This window comes from Choristoneura fumiferana, chromosome 7 (assembly GCF_025370935.1).
Source record: "Choristoneura fumiferana chromosome 7, NRCan_CFum_1, whole genome shotgun sequence".
Taxonomy (NCBI): Eukaryota; Metazoa; Arthropoda; class Insecta; order Lepidoptera; family Tortricidae; genus Choristoneura; species Choristoneura fumiferana.
The window spans coordinates 5,426,602-5,452,078 of NC_133478.1; the positions used below are offsets into that span (position 1 = coordinate 5,426,602).

The window sequence follows — 25,477 nt, forward strand, 5'->3', positions numbered from 1 at the left end:
GACCTGGCCTTACAAACTCTGCTAGTAAAATACAAAAATCTGCTTTCTATTTGTTACACTCGTTCACGCGATCGAAGCCTAATACACTAATAAAGAACAAAAACAATCAACTTTAATTATATCTTAATGTCGACCAATTCAATTAGCCCGCAGTCTAGCCACAAAACATCAAGTAGAGCTGCCTAATCAAATTGCTATAATTGACAATACGAATTAACCTAATAAATTAATATGCACTGTAGGTACTTGCCGTAACGGTGACCATTTATTTTCTACCTGACGAATGTCGTAAATACGATGCAGCTGTTCAAGACAACATGATTAATTATTCTTATTCTAATAACGAGTGTATTTAAACGTTACTAAGGTACAAATAATCAGGAGCACCTTCATCTGTTTTGGCCGAGTCCCTATTCAAAACTGTCTAAGTGATATTGCCATCTTCGACTTACATATAAAAGTCGTTGTTTGTGGTTGAGTAGCAAGGTATAATTAGTTCATTAATAGAGTATGGTTCCATCGAAAGACCAGTGTCGAAAGCACAGCCGGCATCATGCCGAGTTGATACCAATTTGTGATAACCTGTTTGTTTCTGTATTTTTATTTGTTACACTTACAAATAACACAAATAAATGTTTCCCTTTCTTTGAATGATATGGTACTCTAACTTAAAGCGTAACGTCTGAATCAATTAACTATATGTACGTGACACTCTTTGGTACGGGCCTCCTCTCAGAATAAGAGGGTTTAGGCTGCAGGTAAAAGATAGATAGACTTCTTAAAAAAACGCATGGAATGCCCAGGGATTAAATGTGTGTGTCTTAATTTTTGTAAAAGTCATCGAATTTTCTACCAATTAGAGACAACTCATCCTATTAGACTTCCCTTCCAGCAGAGCACTGCCATACTGCAATGATATCACTTAGATACCTTCAAATAGGGATCCAGGTAACCATGCCGACTCCAATAAAGCGATTTGACCAATTAAGGTAGAGTGAGCGGCTTCTTAGAAGAGTACAAATTACGGGATATTGTCTGAAAGAGATAGCTGCCATTCAAAGCCAGCAGCCGTAGCTACTTAATTAAAATAAAAACGGCATCTTCTGATAAACAAAAGTCACGTACGTAGTCTTAGGTGACGAAACCGTCTAAGAATTTGTAGTGAAAGTTATTTCTGTGTGTCATAAAAGATAATGATTGTATTGTATGCTTTGGATAATTACCACGAGTATATCATAAAAGGGGGCATTTTTTCTCTTCTGTTATTGTTTTGCTGATTACATTAAGCTAAGTATTTTACATTTTCAATGCGTTTGCACAATTCTTTTTACCAGCAGGGCTACTACCAAACTCGAAGTTCGTGTCGTGCGGTCCATCTGACACTTATAATTTTTAATACGAGAGCGAGAGGGACGGTACGATACGAACTTCGAGTTTCGAGTTTCGTAGTAGCCCTGCTGTAGTTTATACGATAAGATCTCCTTCCAAAATAAGCCATTAGGGATGTATTCCAAATTAACTGTCTTCCACTATTTTTGTCGCTCCATAGTTGTTGACATGCTTATCGTTCGACTCCAGGGTAACAGCAACATGTCAAAAAACACTGACTGACTCATCAACGCCTGGCTTTTGGATATAAAGAGCAAAAATTAGATCTTTCGAATCACTCAGTTTCCTATAAAAAGAAAGAACAAAAGCAGACGTTCACATTCACAAAGACATAAATACAAGAAAAAAAAAAAAAAAAAACAATAAGCAGTAAACACAAATAAAACAAAAAAGAAATACAAAAATGAAAATACATGAATAATCAATAATATTAAAGGCATATTAAACCACTAACTGACACAGTACTTACATCTCTTTCTCTTACTCGTATTATCGTATTAAGTGATTGAAGTGTATTAAACTTTGTTAGGTAAGTCCTACCCATTTTCCCACGTCATCAATTTTGTTCTTTTGTATCAGTATCTGTATTTAATTTATTAATCGAAATATTATTATTATTATTATTGTATTGTATTAATTTTTCAAAAGTGTTTTTCAATTAAAAGACACGTCAAAATCATAAATAAATATTCTGTTTTACCCGACTGCCCGAAGGAGGGTTATGTTTTTCGAGCGTATGTATGTATGTATGTATGTATGTATGTGGGTATGTATGGCAATTTCTTTGGTCCTCGCATTCAAATCGTAACCAGCTAAAAAAATCTTGGTAATGGGTCCCGACTGTTGAACCTTAAATGAGCGTCGTGACAGAGTTCTAGACCACTAGACTTATTTTACTTTTCGTTTTTAAGGCAGTCGGGTGTTTTGATTTTTTAAATTTAATGTTTTTTTCTCTCAAGCCAATTGTAAAATAATATTAATAATGGTCTATAATTTCATTTCTCATAATTTCACTTAAAAATACCAATTATTTTTATGACAGCTGCCGATGCCGTTAGGGCCTACAATTGCTGACGCGGTTAGCACGGAGCGGGTGGACGTCTTTGAAAATAGAATGAGCAGCGCTAACTGCGCGTCTGGCGTGCGCCTGATTAGGGTTCCGTAGTCAACTAGGAACCCTTGTAGTTTCGCCATGTCTGTCCGTCTGTCTGTCTGTATGTCCACGGGTAAGCTCAGAGACCGTTAGTTCTAGAAAGCTGTAATTGGGCATGAATATACATACCAGTCACGCGGACAAAGTGATACAATAAAAAAAGTATAAACAAATTTTTTAGGGTACCTCCCATAGACATAGTGGGGGTGTTTTTTTTCTCGACTAACTATAGTGTGGGGTATCGTTGGATAGGTATTTTAAAATCATTTCGGGGGTTGCACAGAAAAATTTTCTATTCAGTGATCTGTTTGTGAAATATTTAACTTTAAAGTTCAAACTTTCATTACAATCGAGCGGCCCTCCCCGCCTCTAAAATATAAACTCTTGGGTGGCAAAATTTGAAAAAAATCAAAATGGTAAGTAGTAAATATATCAAATTTACAAGGAAAATTATAGCTGCCAAGATTGCTTGAGAATTATTAGTAGACCAGCCTAAGGCATAAACTTGGAAGATTCCGTAACCAATACGAAATCCTTAGAAAAATGTTAGTTGATTTTATCGTAATGGCTACGGAACCCTATCCTGGGCGTGTCCGACACGCTCTTGGCCGTTTTTTTTACCTGTACCCGCACCTGCAGGCGTGCGCCCTCTCCAGCGCTAGCGTAGATCCTAAGTGCAAAAATTCGTCGCACGCGCCGCTCAATACCAACTATTTTTCAATAGGCATCGCGCGCCGGGATCATTTACGCGATTCCCATGCGATTCCCATCTCCCCTATAGCGCCCTTAGAGTAGCAGTACCTACCTTATCTCGCAGCATATCCCGCACCCTGGTGGCCTGGTGGCGACTCCGGTGTAGTTCTAGCTGCAGCTCCAGACACCGCTCCTGCCAGTTGACGGAACCCAGCTCGGCTAGCTCGTACTCCAGGGGATCCAGACGCGACCCGTGGGCTAGAGGCCTGCAATGACATCGTAATGAGATGCTTGCAGTTTAACAATGACAAGTGAGAAGTGACTAACGTTTGAAATACAATGTACAATAAAGACAGAATAAGAATAATAATATGAAGATAGTATTCAATGACGAGTTATACAATACAATACATTTCTGATTTTTGAAGGTGGTGAGCTGATTAAGTTCGAAAATCGAGTATTTGTTGTTTTTAAATTTATGGAGCCAAGCATTGCTACGAACATTTGCATCATTCTAGGCAATGCTTAGAAAATGCCTGTCAAAAATTTTATTATTCGCGATTATGTCTGACGGATGCACGGCAAAAAGTTTGAAGCAAATTTACCGTCATTTCGCTCGCTAGAGTGCTTGCTAAAACGCCCCTGTTCTTTTTATGAGCTATTAAATCTACTTAATGTAACATTCTCTATAATGCTCATTACAAGTGAACGCTCAAGTTAATTAGCATCTTAAAGAGTTCCATGACGAATCGTTCCAAAAAAATCCAACAGGTTTGACTGAAGTTTGTGGATGACAAACGCTTCAATACTACATACATTGATCAATAAGTAATGTGTAACCGCGTCAAGCATTCCGATGAAAACCTTTATAGAGGGTAGGTATTTCGTCAAACTAAGATATTAATAAAAATAATGATCATGTCGTGTCGTCCGAAAAACAGATAACCGTTGGGGGAGAAAAGTCCTAGAGTGGCGACCACAAACCGGAAGACGAAGCGTTGGCAGTTGGCAGGCCTCCCACTAACTTGACCGACTGTGAATGCAAGTGGCGAGTTGTCGTTCCTTATATCATAAAGTTTCAAGGGTCTTAGTTCAGTAGACGTCTTTGGGACTGATGATGAATAACATTTCTACGAAGCTTGAGGTCCCGGGTTCGATTCCCGGCCGGGGCAGATATTTGTATGAATAATACGAAAGTTTGTTCTTGCATGGGTCTCGGATGTTTAACATGTATTAGTATGTTAAAATAGTTTAACATGTTTATTCGTTGCCTAATATCCAGTACAAGCTTTGCTTAGTTTGGGACTAGGTCAATTGGTGTCAAGTGTCCCATGATGTTTATTTATTATATTTATTTCGGAAAGATCCATATCATCATAATATTACATTAGTAACAAACAACCTGCAATTTTATGCCTAAGACTAAGCCAACCACCACGACCACGACCCTCGACTACCACAGCTTGTTTATTTATAAAATTATCCTTAAATATATTTAGAATATTTACGAATCATAAAATAACGCGTAGTCTAAAATCCTATTTATACAAACGTCCACACTCCGCATTTAGACCACCGTAACGGATGTCGATGATTTACAACACTTCAAAGTTGACAATAGCAGCCAAAAACTAATTTTAGTTACACATTTCACACAATTATTAAAAGCAAACGTGCTTCAGCTAACAGCGGTATAAACAACGTGATTTCAAACAATTTAATACAAAACTGATTTGTGAAAATCAGGCGGTATCGCAATCATACGTAACAAAATCTGCAACAAAACTGCGTATTAACAATTCAAATATAAAGGGGATTTGCATCGTTCGAACAACGCAGAATGGAAACGAATTAATGTACGCAAATTCTGCTGACATATGTAGGTAGAGGGTTGATGAAACTGTAGATTTGCCTGGGCTGGGAGTCAAGTAGGTGCAAACCGAGGCGTGTATGTTGTAATACTATAGCCGAGTTTAGACTTGCAAGAAAAATCGTGCAAGTTGCATTACATTGCCAACGAGTTTGTAGTGGTCAATCAAGCGCCGCACTATTTTTCTTGCAAGCCTAAACTCGGCTTATTACTAGACTAGTAACTAACTAGTAAATATCAAGTTATATAGAGAGTCAAGGTCATAAATATACTCGTATGAGCGTTATCAAGATGTTAAAGTATATAATAAATAATATACACCTTTATTCCCCTAACCATAAGCATGTATGCATTTATTTGACGCTATGGCTATGGCTGTACAGATATGGCTTCGACTGGACATAATCAAGTAACCATATTTTGTAAGACTGTACTGCGAAAAAGCCGTGGTCATCTAATGGTTTGATGGGGCTTCTGCAGCAGAAGATAATGTATTCAAAACCCCGGGCTCGCACTTTAAGATTTACAGAATACACATGTGAAATTAAATGTGATATTTTCGACAAACTTTACGGTGAAGGAAGAACACCTCTGCTCATCACCTGCGAAGCCCTTTGATTTGAAATGAAATTGTGAATAATGATGTTTTGTTAAAGTAAAAAAAAAACCTTTGAGTAGATACCATTGTCTATCAAAGTAAAAACACAAAACAAAAATGAAGGTGTTACGTGACGCGAGACCCACTCTTTTTTTATCACAAAAGGAAGTCCATTTGGTCAGTAGTAGTAGTAATAGTAACCACAACTTGAAATAAAAACGTGGTGACGTTACGATCTTACGACGTTTACGAGAGCAATATTAAAGATACATACTTTGCGGTAACCGTAACACGAATGCGAAATTTACTGACCGAACTACGTCATAAAACTAGACAAATCTCAACGCTAATAAATCTGGTGATCTACTAAATCATGTAGATCAAATGAATAAATCTCAACGCATCTGCGACCGTACTAAAAGCTGCAAAATCGTAAAACATCGAACCATAATCTCTGTTTAAAAATGGATGCACCGACCGCGGCAGTGTTGGTCGTAAATATTCGATGTAGTTCATTAATTTAAATGTACAATATTTTCTACTATTATTACTTGAATGGGCTTTAAAGCAGCTTGGCTTTTATTGGATTACAGGAGCAAATGAGCCCTGATTAATTTTCCATGGTCAACACACCATAACTAATGCAGAATATAAATCACGCGGATGGTGCGATTGGGGCTTATTCAAGTAATTTTACAGGTAGTTTCATTCGTACAAAATAATAACTTACATGTAAATATGCCGCAGTGGACTAGTGATTTGACATGACCTTTCAAGCAGAGAATCTTGTGTTCACTGGGGTGACTTATACACCTCTGCGTTTAATCGATTTTATGTGCAAAATTACATTTGAAATTACTAGAAACTTTGCGGTGCGGAAACCCGCATGCAGTTGCGAAACAATCCATCGGTCGCGTGAAGCTCCCAAGCCCCAATGGGCCCGCTTGCAACTACAGCCAAAGCTTTCTCCTGCTGAGAGGCTTAAGCCGGAGATAAAGATAATGAGATGTTCGCAGTAATCTATAAAATAGTCATAATACTTAATATTGCATACCAGAGCACAGCACAATTTCAGCTGAAGAACTGTGTGGCTTTCAAAATAGGACTTCTAGACTTAAAATGATAATGTAACTGCAAATGCAATGTACGAGAATAATGAGCGGCGTTAGTTTAATTGTTTAATTATCATAAGTAGAACCAAAGCGGTTACAGCGGCATGAGTCAGACGAAATGCTCTATGCAGGACAATGAACGTGGCGGTTGCGGTGCATCGGCCGAATAGTAACATATACAACTTTGAAGCCATACAAACCTACACAGATATGGCCACATGGTGTAAAATCACACGAAATGATGGAAAAAAGATAAGAAATATCCAAGGAAGTAGAAACCCGGGAAGAAGTATGTGAAAGAAGAAGTGGTTGAATTCTGTTCGTTATAATCCAAACAACACTCCTATCCACGACAGGAGTAGTACATGCACCTAAGTAGAGCTTCCAATCTCGCATTACCGAGATGCCGCGTCATTTTTCAGTCCCGCGTGCTGTGGGATTATGGGCACGGGATCCCGCGGGATTTGCGGGACTGGAAAAAGCATTAATTGCTGACGCAAACTCCGATGGGTGATCTGGCCGGTATTCATTACAAAATACTGGTCTATACCAGTATTTTAAATTGATCACAGACGAAAGGGGTGCTAATCCTTCTTCGCCCGCTCGCACGCCGAAAATATGGGCTCTCTCCGTGGATCCCCGCTGCGTTTACCACCATCCTTTAGGACCTAAACTTTAGGTATTTATAGGATGGCAAACATTAGTTATTCAAAGGATTTCTCCCCGAAGCTATGCTTATACTTCCACCTATTACCACCGGTACGCGCCCTCTAGGATACCCCCTGGAGCAGTACCTAACCTATAAGGCAATGCTATAAGGTGACACGGTCCGTAAAAAGACTATCAATGTACAGCAATCCGGTAAAAACCGCTGATGTATAAACAGAATTGTACATTTTCCAAAAACATTATCGACAAAAAAAACATAATATAATCATCGAACCTGCTTACAAAATTTCACGAGAGTAGGCTAAGAAATGCAACTTGTAGAAGAGAACAGTGGCCCATTTCACCAAGCTACAAGTTACAATTTACAAGCGGTAATCTCTTTTCAACGCATATTGTAACATGTAGCTTCGTGAAATAGAGCACAGGTAGACAGCCGTACATTCGTAAGCAATTAATCAATGCTAAAATGGAGAACTTTCGCTAGTGCTTCGCGCTCGCTCGGTCAATATTAATAACAAATACTCAAGTTTGCTACCCCCTTAAACAGTAAAAAATCAAACTTCTAAGTTAACGCAATCGAAAGATAGACACTCGGTGAAAAAAGTGTTTCCATACAAATTGCCGTCACCAAAAAACCTACAGGGTATTTTCAGTTGTCCTATCTAGAAACCTGAAGTTTGGCACGAAGGTAGCTCTTATAGATTTTTATGTAATAATACATTACATAGTCATATACGTCATAGTTTTACGTCAAAATAAAAGTGTCACTTTGAATAGGTACAAAAGCAGCTTATCTTAAAAACCTTTATTTAATTATTTCTATTACTTATTGTTACATCTAAGCTTAGTGTCTATTAAAATTAATTGACATCTCTAAATGCATCAATCAGTCTTGTAAGGTTAATGATACGAAAATGTGTGTAGTTAACTAGGGGATCAATAGTGTTTCTCAATCGTCTTTACTTAATTAATGTTTTTTAGTGCACCTACACATTCAGAGAGATTAGATTAATAGACTTGTTTTCATGAGCTAAACTTGTTTTAAATCAATACTCAATGGCATAAACGAAAAAGGCAGCAAATGTATGCAAAAATTTGAAAATATCATCATCATCAGCCGGAAGACGTCCACTGCCGAACAAAGGCCTACCTACCCCTTAGAATGCCACGATGAACAAAAACTCAGCACTTGCATGCACCGGTTGCCCACAACTCTCACGGCTTCGTCAGTCCATCTAGTGGGAGGCCTGCCAGCACTTCGTCTTGCGTAGTGAATTGCGTGTGGCACTTTATCTTAATTCCTTTTAGGATAATTTCTTTGGCAGATAACAGGTTCCACACTGTTACGCGATTTAGTCTTTTAAACTGCATTGTATTTCAAAACGTGTCGTTATTATTTTGTTTTAAAGATGTCGTGAATACGAGTAAATGAAACTTAAGTAAGACAAAATGCGTTCAGTTAAATCAGCATTCTTATTGTTTCGAGCGTCTTAAGAACTTATTTATAACAAATGGCGCCTTTAGTCAAGTGACCTAGGTATTCAGCAAGAAATGACACCAGGTAAGTAACTATGCTACAGTTGTAGCTAAACAATTTTGACAGCTACTATTTAGCCGTTCAAAGTACAGTCACCAGCACCAATATCTGACAAAACAAGCGTGCATAAATATCTGATACGACTCTATTTCTAGGGCCGGAAGGACGTTATTTTTGCACGCTCCGCTGTGGCAGATATTGATGCTGGTATTGCTGGTGACTGCAATGTACATCGCGATCAAGACGTTATGACGGACGTCATCTTAGATAATGTAATGACTTGTAGTGAAAAATTTTAGAACGGATATTTATTCAGGCTTAATAGTAGGAACAGGACTATACTAAGTAACGCCGCGTTATATTAAGATTATCATTGGCTGCTCATAGACAAGTTCCAAGCGAATTTGCCCATTCTCCTTACTGCTTTTAAATTTGACCATTTTTTTATAATTTACATGTATTGTTTTCCAATCTGCCCGTCTGTATAAAATGTGGGGGTGTTCGGGGGCGAACAGTCAATCTAGCTTGGTCTTATCTCTGCGACAACGCGTAGTTTTGAGTTTTATCCCGAACGCAAGTAGATAGATAGATATTTGAAATCTGTGATTTTATGCCGTAATTTAACCTCTCTAGGCGCCCTAAGTCCCCTTAAAAACACCTTTTGTCTTAACTGTTTGGCATTAAATAAACAAGTTCAATTATTCACAAGCGATTGTTAACATTCTTTAATCTTAACACCACGTTTGTCTTTATTTGACATTCGCTGTTGCCTTACGAAACATAATTCTGTATATATGTGAACAACTACCTACTAAAGAAAGGTCCTGCTTGCATATTAATGCAATGAGGGTTTTCACAGAGGCGAAATATCGCTAGATGGCGTTAGTATCGAGAGGTCCGTTTGACGTTTGCTCGTGATTGGTTAAAAAACTAAACGAGCCAATGGCAAGCAAACGTCAAACGACCTCACGATACTTACGCCATCTAGCGATACGCCTTTGTGAAAAACCCCATTTTGTATTAATGTAATAGAACTTATGTCATTTTTAGGGTTCAAGGAAATTTAAGGGTTCCTATCCTTAGTGTCGATAGTCCGTCTGTCCGTCCGCGACTTACCTTACTATTTGTGCTAGAAAGTAGTCATTTTACATGTGAACTAACCATAAAATAAAATATACTTATTGGAAAAAAATGGTTTTTTACCCGACTGCCCAAAGGTAACCTTGGATAGGTCTTAAACACTATTCCACTAAAAAAAAACACTACACCATTTTTCGATTTCGGGATCCATTTGCAAAATATTTGGCTTTAAAGTGCTAATTATTGTTAGAGGCAAGTATCCCTTCTCTCTCCACAAGCTAAACTATTAGGTTACTTATAAATTATATAATGAACTTAAGGTAAACTATCACATCCGTGTTAGGTTTGACAAGTAAATGAGTAATGGTCGATGAAAACTTAAAGTTCAGTAGGTCTTTGCAGCATATTATTAGTACAAAACCCTACCCTACTACATTGGACACGCAAGCACATGGCCGGTTTTTCAAAACGGGAACTTCAATATTAGTCTCAGACACGTTATTACTAAGTGATGTAAGTAAGAGGGAGGGACCTTTCTTAAGTTTCTAGTTATATTTTGCTATTTTTTTTATAAATTAGGGGTGATTTCACATTGAAACGCGATTTAAAGCGAGGCGGCACATTATCATTGAGAGACTTTGTTAAACGAGTAGGTTTCAACGAGATGTGCCGCGTCCCGTCGCGTTGCGTTTCGATGGGAACTAACCCTAAGAACGTTAGTTACCTTGGCGGCGGCGGCGGCGGCTCCCGCGACCGCCGCGGCATCAGCCTCGGGCTGTTCGGAGTGCTGGCCGAATGACCGGCCCCACTGTGGTCAGTAAACCTCGCCAGCGGATCAAACAGCTGCGACAGCCTCCTCGCCCGCTCATCCGACATCTTCACAACACAACACAACACCAAAAAACAATATCACATCACGACACCGCACCAACACAGTTAAATCACAACACACAAATGACTATTTCGAACGGTCCGCATGATTCAAACTGCGGAAGTGGATGTCGCCCCCTGTTGATAGATGGCGCTGGTGACGCGGGATTTGGCGCGCTAACTCCGCGGCCATCTTGGATCGTCTGATGTTTTTCACAGTTTAATGTGCCTTTGCGCCGCTGACGCATTTAGAACGCTGAAAAAAAAGAGAGGGGTCAGTTGACGTGTGCGAAGCGAAGGATTAGTTAAGGTGAGGCAATTAGCCTTTGAGTGTGGCGGAACATGTCGACACAGAATTATTAGGCGCGTCAACGTTGGGCTGCGATCTAGCAAACGTAAGGCGTTGGCGTTGGAAAATTGTAACAGTTTAACGTAAACTTCTTTTCTATTTCGTTAAGTAATTCCCGGTGATTAAAAAGCGCAGCAAATAATAAATTAGAACTGTTTGGTTTGGATTCAAATAACTTTAAAACAGTCTGAAAGAGATGTAGAAAGTGACATTGTTTTTTTGAAAAGCACGAAACTTTTTTGGCTCTCACCTAGATAATTATATTTAAAATAATTAATTTGCGAGTTATTTTTTATTTTACCTTGTGAACATCAACTTTTCTTGATAGAAATATTATAGATATTGAAAATATTCAAGAAAAGAGAGTCCCTAGTCTCTAGTACCTAACAAGCCATCATATTAGTAAACATAAACAGTCCCTCATCCACACAACTAAAACAATATCTATTCCCATACATTCCCCCAATAAAGCAAAGTGAATAAAAACGTATTTAAATCATGACCGTCGTTATAACGTCGTATAAAACTATTTTCGATGTCGGGTTTCACTCTAATGTATAGATTTGTTCTTCCCACCGGACGTTGCAAAGGAGTGTTACGTTTTATAGACTCATTTAAAATGTTGGCTCGATGCTGAAAAACAAGATTAATACAGAAAAAAAAATAGACGACAAACCATTAATTAGTCGTGACAAGGCTAACTTATTAATTCGCTTGTAGGTACAATCGAAGGAACTGAATCTCGTATCAGGATGGAACCTTTTCGCTGTAAATGTTACGTTGATATTGTGATATATAATTATGTAATAGCGGACAAATGAGCAGACGGTTCACCTGATTTTAAGTGATTACCGTCGCCTATAGACATCCACAGCACCATCAGGACTTCAAATGCGTTGCCGGCCAAATCGTATAAAAGGTAGGAATTGTGGAAAGATTCAACCTTGATACGGTCGTTTTGCCAAAGTGTGTGTCCACTTTTTCGTATTATATTAATTATTATACTGACGACCAAAAACAAGGCATATTTAATAATTTGTTTTAATACTAACCCATAAGTGCTCGTCTGTGAATCCCACCGAGTATTTTTATATAGCGCCCTTACACTCCTTAGCTTTTCGTGTTTTTTAAAAAATAGTATACATTTAAAAAAAAACTAAGTGTAGGTACAGTCCGTAAACACACCTTAAAGCGGCTACACACTGCACGTTAATGAGTATTCTACAAATAAGACATGTTCACACCGTCGCCAGCCGCTCACGGCTGCTCAAATACCAGTGTGGAGACGCTCTTTGATATTCAAAATTAGTTCGTCTCACCTTTCGGGACTACAGTTCTCAAACTTTTTTAACACTATTTTATGATCTAGTTTTACTGGTTAATAGCAAAATAATCGACTCCTCGAACTAGATTTTAGACCTTTTTCTCGTAGTTTGCCGGATTTTTGCAATTATAATGTGGACTCGATGACAAAAATATAAAAGGTGTGCTCAAAATGTTTTTGGCCAAAATTCTAAATTAGAAATCTAAATTTCAGATCAAATACATCGACGAAACAAATTAGTCCACATTGTTCGGCCGGTACTGTAAGTATTTTCGTCGAGAGGAAATAACCTTACGCGTTGTGTACTTACCTAACTTAAATCAAAGACAAAAATAATACTATTCCCGTATTACAGTAACTAACCGCATCATATTCTACTCAAGTGGTTACATAAACCATTGATTAAACATCAAATTAACTTCATAACTTCGTTTGATTCAGTCATATTCAGTTCAACTTCGCATATTAAATATTTATTTAGCGCTCACTGTACGCTCGAGTTCACTTGCTCTCGGCCAAAGTTTGAGAACCATTGTTAAGTCTCCCCACCGAGTTTTGAATAAAGGAATCATTCATACAATAATAATGTATGAGTGTTACACGTGAGATCGAAGAATAGTGGCGATTATTAGGGTTCTGTACCTCGACCTTGGATCACTCGCGTGTGTGCCGGACTGTTTGTGCGTCTGTCGCACAGTTAATTTGCTCCGAAACTACTGAACTGATCGGATTGAAAATTCTTACACATGTGTTAGTGTACCTACTCAAAAACGTGTAACGTAAATACATTATTTTTAAAATAGAATCTAACTGTTTATCGTTAGTTAATTAAATTTATATAAACTCGAAAAAATAATGAAAAATTTATCTCATGACTTGTCAAATGAAAGGGCTTGTGAGAGTCTAAAATAAGTATACATTATAATTTAAAAATAACAAATTTTACAGTTAACTTATTTATTACACAAACAATTTACCATCTCCCCTTAATTCCGAAAGTATTGGGCACAATATTTTGAGAAAAAAGTGCAGAAATTAGTTTTTTATACTTAAATTTTTATGTATGCGTAGATAGAAAACCTATAAGAAATCAATGGTATTTAAAGTAACATGGGAAATTTCCGTTACGTCTACATCGGAATAAAAAGTGGTCTACACGTTATACCAGGCGTCCTGTTTACATACCAAATTTCAATCAAACTTTCAAACTTTAGTAATTATATTTATTAGTAGGATCCAAAGAGCAAACTTTACTAAATAAACACTGTCCTTATATTTCAAAACACCTTCAGGCGTAGAAACCGACCGAACCACCAACCCTGGAAGGGTTACCTGATTCCTATCACGTCGTCGAAAATATCACGATCTGTTTACCGTGGCCCAATTGGAGTGAAAAATTACTTCGCGAAGGAGGAAATTAAAAGGGCAGTGACCAGAAAATTGGCGACCACCCCCATCCAAGAGTTATGTGCTTTGATTAATGTTATCAGGCCGTTATCTCGGAGAACCCTTCAAATTGGGGGCAACCCTTTTTCTGGGTTGAGCCTTATCTATGATTTTATACAGGTTATGTTTTGTTTTTTGAGTTCAGATGTCAGAGTGGGAAGTGACGGGTTGTGATATACTTAGGCGACGTCGACGCTGAAGTAAAAGGGGTGTCACATTGCACAATTGGTGTGCAAAATCCATCATCTAATTTGACCACACAAAATTTCATTTTAGTCGGTACCTACTCTAAATGATTGTCAAGGCTTGTTTCTTTATATTTTAGTACAAATTTTTACTACTGACTCCTCTGTGCTCGTTTTGCATGCCGTACAGTTTCTGGTGAAATGTGTGAGACCATAAAACGTTATTATGATTGGTTTTTTGGAGCACGGATTGCTGAGGACCTGGGTTCGATTCCCAGCGCTGGTCTCTTTTTCTGGTTTTTCTGTGCATCCATGTCTCAGTTTGTATTTTCGACATATAACGTAATACCAGCTTTTGTATCACATTTTTACGAAAAATAAAGATATTATTTTTATTTTATCAAACATTATAAATTTAATCAAAGTTTAGTTAGTATTCTTAGAGTTATTATTGATTTGGAAGAGCCAATGAGAGCTAAGTCCAAACACTGAATACTGCCAATTATTATTTATTCCCATATAGGACGAGTACACAGTCCTATGGGCGAGAGACTACTGGCGAGCCCGTCAGTATAGCTAACCCATAAAGATATCGCTATATGTAGATATACCATGTCAAAATACAACCAATTTCAGGATCTATTTCAAAAGTGGGTTATAAAAAAAAGTAATTCGACTTTAATCCTTCGACACCGTTACGGCTCCGACGTTTTGTTCGAATTCCTTTGCAAAATATAGAGAGCCCTTTGATCAACTCTATTGAGTAAGATCCTTGTAATCCGAACAACACGGCTCGAATAGCGCCGGTTGCCAAACTAAGCCAATGGATGCCAATCGTCTGCCAAGACAGCTTCGTAGCTCTGGACAGTCTAGAACTTTGGATCGAACTAACAATATCAGTTTAAACTGTTTAGAGTAAGTATCAAAGTGCATGGCATGCGGGAATTTCTTAACGCAGAGTGCTAATATAGTACATTGTGTCTTAAGGGCGGTAAATAAGAAATTACGAACAAGAGTCTATTAGGCTTTTATGAGTCGCTGTTCGTAATTCTAGTATACCGCCCGTGCGACATACAATGTTTTTCATCACATTTGCGAGTATTTTTTTTATTTCTAAAAGAAAAAATATAATTGTTCCAAATATTGCCGATACCTTGGGCTGCTCTCTTGGCAGCGCTGCCCTCCACCTCCCGCGCCATGCGCCTGACGTGCGTGTGCATGTGGTCCTGCAGCAGCGCGCGCAGCACCACCAGTACGGGCACTGACTCATTTACCGACCACGGGCTTCATGTTGTCACATTAAGGTCGAGGGTTTTATTTGGGGGGTTGCAAGCAAGGTAGCCTGCATGTTACGACCCTGTTTACGAGCAAGTGTGATGAAAACGTATTTTACTTAGTCGCAAGATAATTACTCAGCGTCACAAAATTTGGCCCACTCTACATACAAAATTACCTATTCCTATTACTGCATTTGATGGCCAGATTTTCTGCCACTCAGTATATTTAAAATCTAGGTATGCAGTTTTTCTTGTCACTAAAATCGATGGCATGGTTCCTAAGAACTGATTTTTGAATGTCTTATAGTTTCAGATTCGCCCATACTGACCGATCTAAATGTGCCACTCTGTATAACCTAGTCTCAGTTTTCCCATAATTGACTTTGATTACCTAAATACAAACCTTCATTAACCATAGAATAACGCCGATACACAACCCCAGTTAACCCGGGTAGCAATGATACAGGCTGATACAGTCTAATGACTGGCACCTCATTAGCGCGCTTGTAATTTGCAACACCCTCTAGCCGTGCTTGTTTGTCCTCGCTTTTGACCTATTTGATGACAAATATAGATCGAGGGCATATTTTTTTTTTTTAGTTAGGTAACCAATTTTTTTCTTATAAGTAATATGATTTGTTTTTCCATTAAAAATCGGTTTGACTTTCGAATCTTGACATAATTTATATAAAATCACTAACTGACTGTTTGTCTGTCTATTTGTTACCCCTTCACGCGTAAACTGCTGAACCGCTTTTGATGAAATTAGGTATGGAGATAGTTTGAGACCCTAGGAAAAACATGCAATATATTCTATCCCGGAAAATCGCATAACATAAATTAATTCTGCCCAGACTAAGTCACGGACTTATTCTTTAATGACTTATCCTTTTATTATTAACAATTTCAAAAATTATAATATCGATACAACGGTAAGAAATTAGTTGGACCCCAGGACGATGAACACAAATTAAGAATGTCCTTGTGTTTTTAATTGGGTTATTAAATAAACACATTTACTACCGCTAACTTACATAACCTAACCAACAAAATGTTGGAAAACCTCCGACTTTGTCACTTCAAAGTTCAATATCTCAAAAACGGCTGAACCGATTTTGATAAAACATGTCTAAGAACCATCGCTAGAAAACCTGCTTTCAATTAAAAAAAACCGAATTCAAATCGGTCCACCCGTTTAAGAGCTACGGTGCCACAGACAGACAGACACACAAACAGACATACAGACACACATAGCGGTCAAACTTATAACACCCCTCTTTTTGCGTCGGGGGTTAAAAATAAATGCATCGAGCACTCCAAAATTAGTAGCCATCTTCACACCTCGTTACCACCTACTTGTCCTGAGTTTTTGTCCCTCACACAAACAGTAGCCACTTAAACCCCGAGATGACCAAATCTGAACCTTTTCCCTCGGTAAGAGAGGCTTCTAGGAACGCATTTGTGACCCAAGTAACACTCATTACGGCCTGTCTAGGCGTCGGTCGTAACTAACGTTAAGGGAAATAGAGGATTTCTTTTTAGGATTCCCTACCCAAAAGACCGACTAGCCCCCTTTACTACGTATAAGATTCCGCTGTCTGTCCGTCTATCCATCTATCCTTCACTGGGCTGAATATTTTATTTGAAATTTTTAGTGTGTATTTTGTACAAATTAGGTGTTTCCCGCTACTCCGTCCGCGTAGAATTCGTTCCCACGGGAACTGTAATTTTTTCCAGGATAAAACCAACCTATAATCTTTGCCGGTACTCAAACTAACTGTATCTGTATACTATCTGTATTTCATATAAACCACCACACCAAGCGATAAGTAACAAACTAACTAACAGACAATATTTACCGCATGGTTTTGCCCTGTGCCTATTTATTAATTATACGAATTTGATATTGTGCTGTATTAGTTGTATTTGTTAGTTTCTGAGTAATTGTCACCGTTTAACCACAAATGACTCACATTATGATGTTATTTTTGCTCAAACTTCATTTACGGTTTGTAGTGTTAACTCGTGGTGTGTTGCACAATGGCAAAAGCTCAGTTCGTGTTATTTCTCTTTCCTGCTTTTTTAATGGCTTTGGGTAAGTTGTGTTAATCAAAGAGGATAAAAACATCGGAAAGAACCCCTGTAAATTTTGTACGATAACTATGTTAATCGATTTCGTTATATTCATCCTGTTTAAGGAAACATTCAACAGGTCAAATTAAGCTGATTTCTCCCAGACACTATTGGCTTATTTCTGGGTTTTTAAAAGCGTTTACCTTTACTTGCCGGAATTTAATTTGCCCGAATTTCACTTGTCATACCAACGTTTGCCATAAAATATGTAGAACCGTGCTGTAAATAAATTACTTTATGGCAAATGAAAATTCTAGAAAACGATTCATTCGGGCATATGAAATTCGGGCAAACGATAGAAAACCGTTAAAAAGATAATCCCGAATTATAACAGAGAACTGCTTTGCTATGGTGTCTCGCCACTGATATTGTAGTTCTTTATACAATAAAAAATATTTTTCAGAATAAGTTAACTTTGAGTTCTTTTTACTAGCATTGATTTTTATGAAGAAAAGAAATAACCCCAATTTTCCATATAATTTGTATGTGTCCATTTTGTAACGCCTCATGTAAACTGTATGATAAAAAAGTCAAAAACTGTCAAAAAAAATTGAGACAATTTTATACATTAATGTATTCACGTGATAAATTAATAGTGCTAATGATTCTGAGTAAGGAGAAATTTCAATATTCCATATTTAGTTTACGAACTCTAACTTCATCACTATACTTTGAAAAAATCTCGTATCTCAAATCAATACGTCCATAAAGTCGATCCTTCAAATCCATACTAATATTATAAATGCGAAAGTGTGTTTGTGTGTTTGTCCGTCTTTCACGCCGTAACGGAGCGACGGATCGACGTGATTTTTGGCATAGAGATAGTTATGGGCCCGAGAGTGACATAGGCTACTTTTTATCCCGGAAAAATGCACAGTTCCCGAGGGAACAGCGCGCAATAACCGAATACCACGCGGTAAAAGCTAGTAATGTTCATAAAGTTCATTCAGAAAAAAATACGATTTTAGCTATTTAGAAGTAGTGACAATATGTAACATTATTTTATGTATAAGTTGTTTTTCAGGGATGGGAGAAAACATCACTCTATCAGAACTTTGGACGGATTCGCCGTGCAATAAAGAAATTACATTGTCTGAAGCAACGAATGACATACAACTTCGAGCACACTCGATACGCATCACCCAAGTCAAGTAAGGAGATTTCCATCATCATTAGCAGCCGAAAGACACTCAAAGACATAGGGTCATCGAAAAAACGTGACAATGGGTGACAGTCTTTCCCGGCCCGGATAACACCGACATGGAAATAGCAGCCCTGTTTTTTGTGTACACGCCCATAGAAACTGACAGGAGCTCGCAGGTGCTCGCATCTATAAAGACAGAGAAGGAGGAGATTTGGCAAAAATGCTTTTGTAGATGTATATATCTTGTATGCCAGTGTATGCCCTGGGTGGGTCGCGAAGCCTCTTTAGGGGGTCGCGAAGCCCGTATTAGTTGCTGGGAAAACTATTTCAGTAAAAAAAACAATAGTTTAAAAATATTTATTAAGAAAATGTTAACTAAGTAATAAGGAGGAGGTCGCGAAATATTTCTTCACACTAAAGGGGTCGTGTTATGAAAAAGGTTGAAAAATACTCTTATATGTATTACTTAATTTATTTGACACCTTAATTTAATGCGTTTTCTTCTAGCTGTAAAGATGGCAATAATGTGTCTCTGAACCTTACCACTCGAGTCATCCACGCAGTAAGTAAAGCATGCATTGATAAATTATATGAAATTTTGAAGTATATGTGAAATTCCCATACTAAGCAAAGCTTGTAGGTACTATAGGTACTAGGCAACGAATAAACATACTTATATAGATAATAATTATAATAATTTATTTAAAAAACTCAGTTTAAATATTTTTTAACTTAAGAACTAAAACATACTGTAAGAGAAATATTTACAAGTGCCTGAACCAGGATTTCCTGTGCTTCAGGCAAAAATTCTAACATAAGTATTTAAGTCTAATTTAATCAACTATAGACGGAGAGCGGACTGCAAAATTTCCAAGTGGACCCTATTAAATATACCAATTAAACAATGTTAATTAGCATTTTGTGTATTGTCAGATTTCTTAATAAGTACTAAACTAATTTTAAAAGTATAAGTTACATTATGATTAAATTCTTACTCTTTACGCATAATATGATGATATAAGACAAAAAATATTTCACCTTTTATAGTAGATAGTTTTTTCTTACAATTAACAATTATCGAAAAAACAAACAATTACTTTTACTAATGGAGTTATTATTTTTTTTAATTTTCTCGAGCAGCAATGTAATGCAAACATTTATTTGACGTTTCAGAGAGGCAGCAAATGTTAGTGTCAGTTGCTAGCTTTGTTGCCGATACATTGCGTGCCGAATTAATTTGTACAAAAAAAAATTTTTTTTTTACTACATATACTAATTTACGTTTATCAGGGCTTATGCTTTCAGCCCTTAAAATATATGTTCTTATGGAAGTCACACGTTCTAGAGGTATATCTCTGCAGACCATTGCATTAAATAAAACATACCCAAAGCTATATACTTATACAGTTTACCTTCTTATTTTCAGGATACCTTTTACAAAATTACCAATCCAGAAGCTGGCATATGGAACTGCAGTTTTAGATCACAACTACATCCAGAGGTCTCATACTGCGTAATCCATTTAAAAGACTTTAGTAAGTCAATCGTTATTAATATTTTTGAACTTGATAAAAAGAAGACACGATTTGGAAAATTACATCTAGCAACTAACCACGGGTATATATGTATTTGAGGTAGGTATACCTGTAAAATAAATACTAAAATATTATATTTACATATCGACGGTGCAAATCCGCGTAACATGGGATAATTCCGCATAACTAACGAATATAAATTTCCAATTTATACTTCAGATTAGTTGAAACATAACAAACATGAAGAACTAGCTGCTAACTGCGACTTTGACTGCGTAGAATTCGGTTATCGCTATCCCGCAGAAACTGTAATTTTCCGAGATAAAAACTATCCTATGTCCTTCTCCGGGACTCAAACTATCTGTATACCGAATTTCATCTAAATCATTTCAGCGGTGATACGTGGTGGATCAGACATGATGAAGTAACAAACAAAGAAACAAACAGACTTACAAATTTTCGCATTTATAGTATCAGTGGGATTAAAATCATGCCCTATAGAACTATACGTAGTGCAGGCCCACGAAGTGCAAAACTCGAACATCGTCTGTTGCCGTCCCGCTGACACTTATGTCATTTAATACGCGAGTGAAAGGGACGGTGCGATACGAACTTCGATTTGCGAGTTTCGTAGTAGCCCCTCTGATACGCGGTATAGGTAGAGTCATTCACGATGACGCGTGCCGTGATTCTTATTACAATATCATTAATGTCTAATTTTGTCAAAATCACGCGTCTTCGTGGATGGCACTAGGTATATGTACGTTGTAAGCAGATTCGCATTGTCCCCGACAGTGCTATATTTTTTTTATAGCAACCCGTTTTTCTATCCCACAGGTGACACCTCTTCCGATAAACAATTTAAGGCAAGTGTTCAAAGTCTTGAAACCGTCTAATAGTTAGCATAGGTTCGCTAGCTTAAATTATACCACACGCTGCTAATTACACATAATTATGTTAATTACGTAATTGAGTAACTAACCGAGGGTTACATTGCGGAGTTAAGGAGCTATGTATTTACAAATAGGCGATAATTCACAGCAATGTAAAATTAGAGCTCTGAGCAAAGCGATACTGCCACCGTGATCGTGATACTGCAACAGTGACAGAATTGACAAGGCATCAGTGATTCTGCGCTTCTTCATGGATCTGTCGCTCTATCGTGACGTCAACACCACAGTATAAAAAAGGAGCAGTATTCCGCCTCGGCAGCGTCCTTGATATAATTACCTATGCCAGCTCGGTACACAAACGCGTGATAGGGCTGCCTACTCTACTAACTCTTCAGTCTTCACACTCTTCAGTTATGTATTTGATTTGATAATATCACATGAAATTTAAAATAGGAAAAGGATTAGGAGAGATTGTTTAAATATAGACTAAGTAGTGTATAACAAAAATGCATTTTACGTTATTTTAATATACCACAAAACGTATTATGTTTTAAACGGTTTTATTTGGCTTCATCACTAGAGTATAAAAAATTCGCATTCTGATAAATAACTTCAATAGATACGTTTTTACCGACTTCAAAAAAGGAGGAGGTTATTATTATATTATATAAGATGAATCACAACACCCGTGCACAGAACAATACTGTTTATATCGTTGTGACAAATTAAGGTACGTAATAAATGCGCGTGAGTCCGTACGTAGCCGCGGAGCACTCGCGACTGATGGTTGCCGAGGTATGCTGAGAATTCGTGGCACGTAGGTATAACTCGCGTTCCGGCCGTTTGTATGAAGACGGTGTACTGCTCTTTTTTTGTACTGTGTCAACACTGTCGCAGCGTTACTGACGACACTGACACTTGCTTCGTAAATTCACCTAAAGCTGTAAGTTTGTAGCCAACACTGGTGGCGCGACAGTGACGCAGTCTGCGACAAACCGGCAATTAATATATGACACTGACGCGCCGTTAGTGCTGTAGCGTTACTGATGCTGATAACCCTTGCTTCGAAAGTAGATACACTTCATCAATTTCATCATCCCAGTCTACATACGTCCCCCTGCTAGGCCTCCTGTCAGAATGAGAGGACTTGGGGTTTCCCGCGCGGGCCCTGTGCGGATTGGGAACTTCACTCATACCATTGAATTGCTTCGCAAGTTTGAGCTAATTCCCTCCCGATGTTTTCTTTCGCCATAAAGCTCGTGGTCAACTTCAAATAAAAATTCGCACACGACTTTCAAATAACTCAGATGTGCTAGCCCGGATTTAAACCCACGATCAACTGCTGGAAAGGTCTTAAGTCACGGCTCCCGGTACACCCAATACGAAGCAAAGCTACACTGCCGATGTAATATTGACGCTGCGTGCTAGCTGCGGGGCAAGTAACGCAACACTAACGTGGTGTCATTTTCGAAAATCCACCCTAACTCACTTCGCAGTATTTCATTGCCAATAATGGTTTCAGCTTTTAGTTTCGACTGTTTACAGGTACATGAAATACTTTCCTGGTGCAGCCTGCTTGTCGCCGTAAGCACTGCCGCAATCATAATACTTATTATCATTATCTACTACAAAAGGAAGGGTAAGCAAATATAATATGTTATTTAAAAACTAGACAATATTAGTAGGATAAATTTATGAAAATATTAATTATAATTTGCAGCGAGGAGATATGAAAGTAACGCAATATATGATCACGTTCAAGAACGAGCGCCCGTGGAGCTTCCATCAGAAGTCACATACGACTGTGAGTACTTAATAAAAGTTTACACACGACTCTAGGTTGCAATTAAGGGCCTGTTTCACCACTTGTCGACTAACTTTAAGTGACGGATATCAGTGATGCCGTCTCTGTCTGTTTTGTACAAAAAAATAAAGACGGCATTAGTTTTACCTGACACTTAAAGTTAGTCCAGAAGTGGTGAAACAGGCGCTAAGGGTCTACGCTAGCTGACGCGGTTTAAACGGAGCAGATAGATAGATAGATAAAAAACTTTATTCACAAACATGGTGGTGGTGGTGGTTATTCAGATGACCGCCTATTGAAAAATCATATGAGCAGCGCGAACTGCGCGCGTCGCGTGCGACGGATTTTACCACGCCATCTAGCGTTGGCCCTCTAAGGTGGAATTTCAAGCAAAGCCGCTCCAGTCAGTAACACCACGGTAGTGACGCTGCGACAAAGTAGTAAATACATAGCACAAGGTTCTATTAAACTATAATCCCATCAAAATGATCAATAGTAGATTGTACAATAAGAGCATTGATTGTGCAATTGTTGTTGACGTATAAATTACGATTTTTTATTAAACAGAAATTATAAAAAAAATCACTTCTCATGCTCGTAAAGTTGGTATTTATGCTGGATCTAAATAAAATTCCTTTTTATTCTCTAGTGCATAAATTTGTCTAAGACCAAGGTAATCAGGTGTCAGCAGCCACAAACAAAAAAGTTTTTATATATATTTTTATATTTTATGTAAAGCTAGAAATCAATAAAATCAATCAAAATAAATTAATAAAACTAAAAATGTATAATTACCTATATAGCAATGCATGAAAAATAAAAGGTACCTAGTAAGTGAACAATTGTTTCCAAGCAATCGAAGTGAATAGCAGAGTGTAAATCTCAAGCATTAAACCTATAAACCCTCGCCGTACCAGCTCGGGTGGCTATATGAACGTCTCGTTTTATACTCTTGTTGTACAATCTACTATTGTTTGTGGCTGTTGGCACCTGATTGCCTTGGCTTTAGACGAACTATGTTACTTTATGCACTAGAGCATTCAAATTCATTTTAAGTTGCCTAAATCTAGCATAATACGAACTTTACGAACGTGAGAAGTGAAAAATGCATTTTTTTTTTGTTTCAGACGCCTATAGTCACCGCATCAGTTTGAATTTGAAACGAGACACTACAGAAGAAGAACAAAATTATTGCAATAGGAAACCAAATATACAGACCACTGTCAATTTAAACGGGAATCATATTAGAGCAGGCTATATACCTCATGATAATGTATTTGTATGAAATATTAAAGAACTTTCACTTCTCACTTTCACTTTAACACGAAAAAAGCGAGAGATAGGATCAAATCGATTCTAAGTTCGATTTTTAAGCCGATTCATTGATTCGATTCATTTTTGAGCCGTTCGATTGTTAACTACGAGTAACAAGCCTAAAAAAACAATCAAACGTGATCATATAAGATAAAAGTCCGAATGCTCGACATGCTAATGCCCAATAGCCGACACCCTGCTGTCATCTCTATTGCTAATGACTATGATTAAAGATGCCAACTATTGGGACAGTGACGAGCATTCATGCTTTACTTAACCGGTAAAGCTATGAAGACCACGATGTAATGTTGTTTGCGATGTAGTTTTGGATACTTATATCCTTTGGTAGGTAATTTAGTAAAATGTCGGAAAAATAAATTCAACTAAATACCTAAATGAAGATTAGAAGTTAAGCAATGTAATTTAAACAGAAATAATTTTCAGAGAAATAAACATTTTTTTTTAACTGGCAACCGTCAGTTGAATTGATTATGCATGCGAGCGGAACTGTGGGTGTGATTTTTTTGTTTTTTTATTTCAATAAGAGTCACTGTCATCGAATTAGATTTAGAGACCTAAATTTCCCCCCATTACTGGGTGTTTAATCCTATCTTTAATATAGTAATGTATGACAATTACTAATTAGTAAAACAGGAAAAAAATATTTGTTAGTATTATCCTTTAATAATGGTATATAAGTGAATGCTACAAGTGAATACACCATTCGGCAAAGCCAACCCGCAACCCCTCATGTCTACTAATTGAAAGCGTGCCAACTTAACATATGATGTGCCATTTAGTCCAACTGGCGGGGGGCTTGCCCACGTTGCGTCTCACGCCACTAAAGAACCACCCAGAAAAAGAATCCAGTCAAGCCCATTCTTTTTCTGAAGCCTAATAAAAATAATAATATCATTTTTAATGCAGATTTTCTGATTGGACTTGCAGTGTCCAACCTACATGTGTACAATATACTGAAGGAGCAAAATTAAAAAAAGTGTAATTTACCTTTGAATGCCTTTGCTCAATACATAATTTTATAAATGTAATGTAATTAAAATTAATGGTTGTTAGTAGTTTGCTAAATATCGTTAATTTTGTA

General features: G+C 37.5%; 1 protein-coding gene across 2 annotated transcripts; it reads left to right on the forward strand.

Annotated features, from left to right (window-relative positions):
- Positions 1–12,852: 12,852 nt before the first annotated feature.
- Positions 12,853–24,371, forward strand: LOC141429392 (uncharacterized). Of its 2 annotated transcripts, none has more exons than XM_074089687.1 (8): positions 12,853–12,906; positions 18,710–18,836; positions 19,337–19,391; positions 20,256–20,364; positions 21,202–21,230; positions 22,803–22,896; positions 22,978–23,061; positions 24,189–24,371. In XM_074089687.1, exons 2-8 carry the CDS (start codon positions 18,712–18,714, stop codon positions 24,344–24,346), a joined length of 654 nt encoding a protein of 217 aa, XP_073945788.1. In that variant the 5' UTR covers positions 12,853–12,906; positions 18,710–18,711; the 3' UTR covers positions 24,347–24,371. The 2 variants fall into 2 exon arrangements, with proteins under 2 accessions (XP_073945788.1, XP_073945787.1); XM_074089686.1 differs by lacking the exon at positions 12,853–12,906 and adding an exon at positions 17,564–17,647.
- The last annotated feature ends 1,106 nt before the right edge of the window (positions 24,372–25,477 follow it).

What these genes read in the sequence shown, in the direction of transcription:
- LOC141429392 (XM_074089686.1), top strand. Translation starts at nt 17,593, where the DNA reads ATGGCAAAAGCTCAGTTCGTGTTATTTCTCTTTCCTGCTTTTTTAATG. An exon ending in TGCTTTTTTAATGGCTTTGG is followed by an intron (nt 17,648 to 18,709) that starts GTAAGTTGTGTT and finishes GTTGTTTTTCAG; the next exon opens with GGATGGGAGAAAACATCACT. An exon ending in AATCCATTTAAAAGACTTTA is followed by an intron (nt 20,365 to 21,201) that starts GTAAGTCAATCG and finishes TCTATCCCACAG; the next exon opens with GTGACACCTCTTCCGATAAA.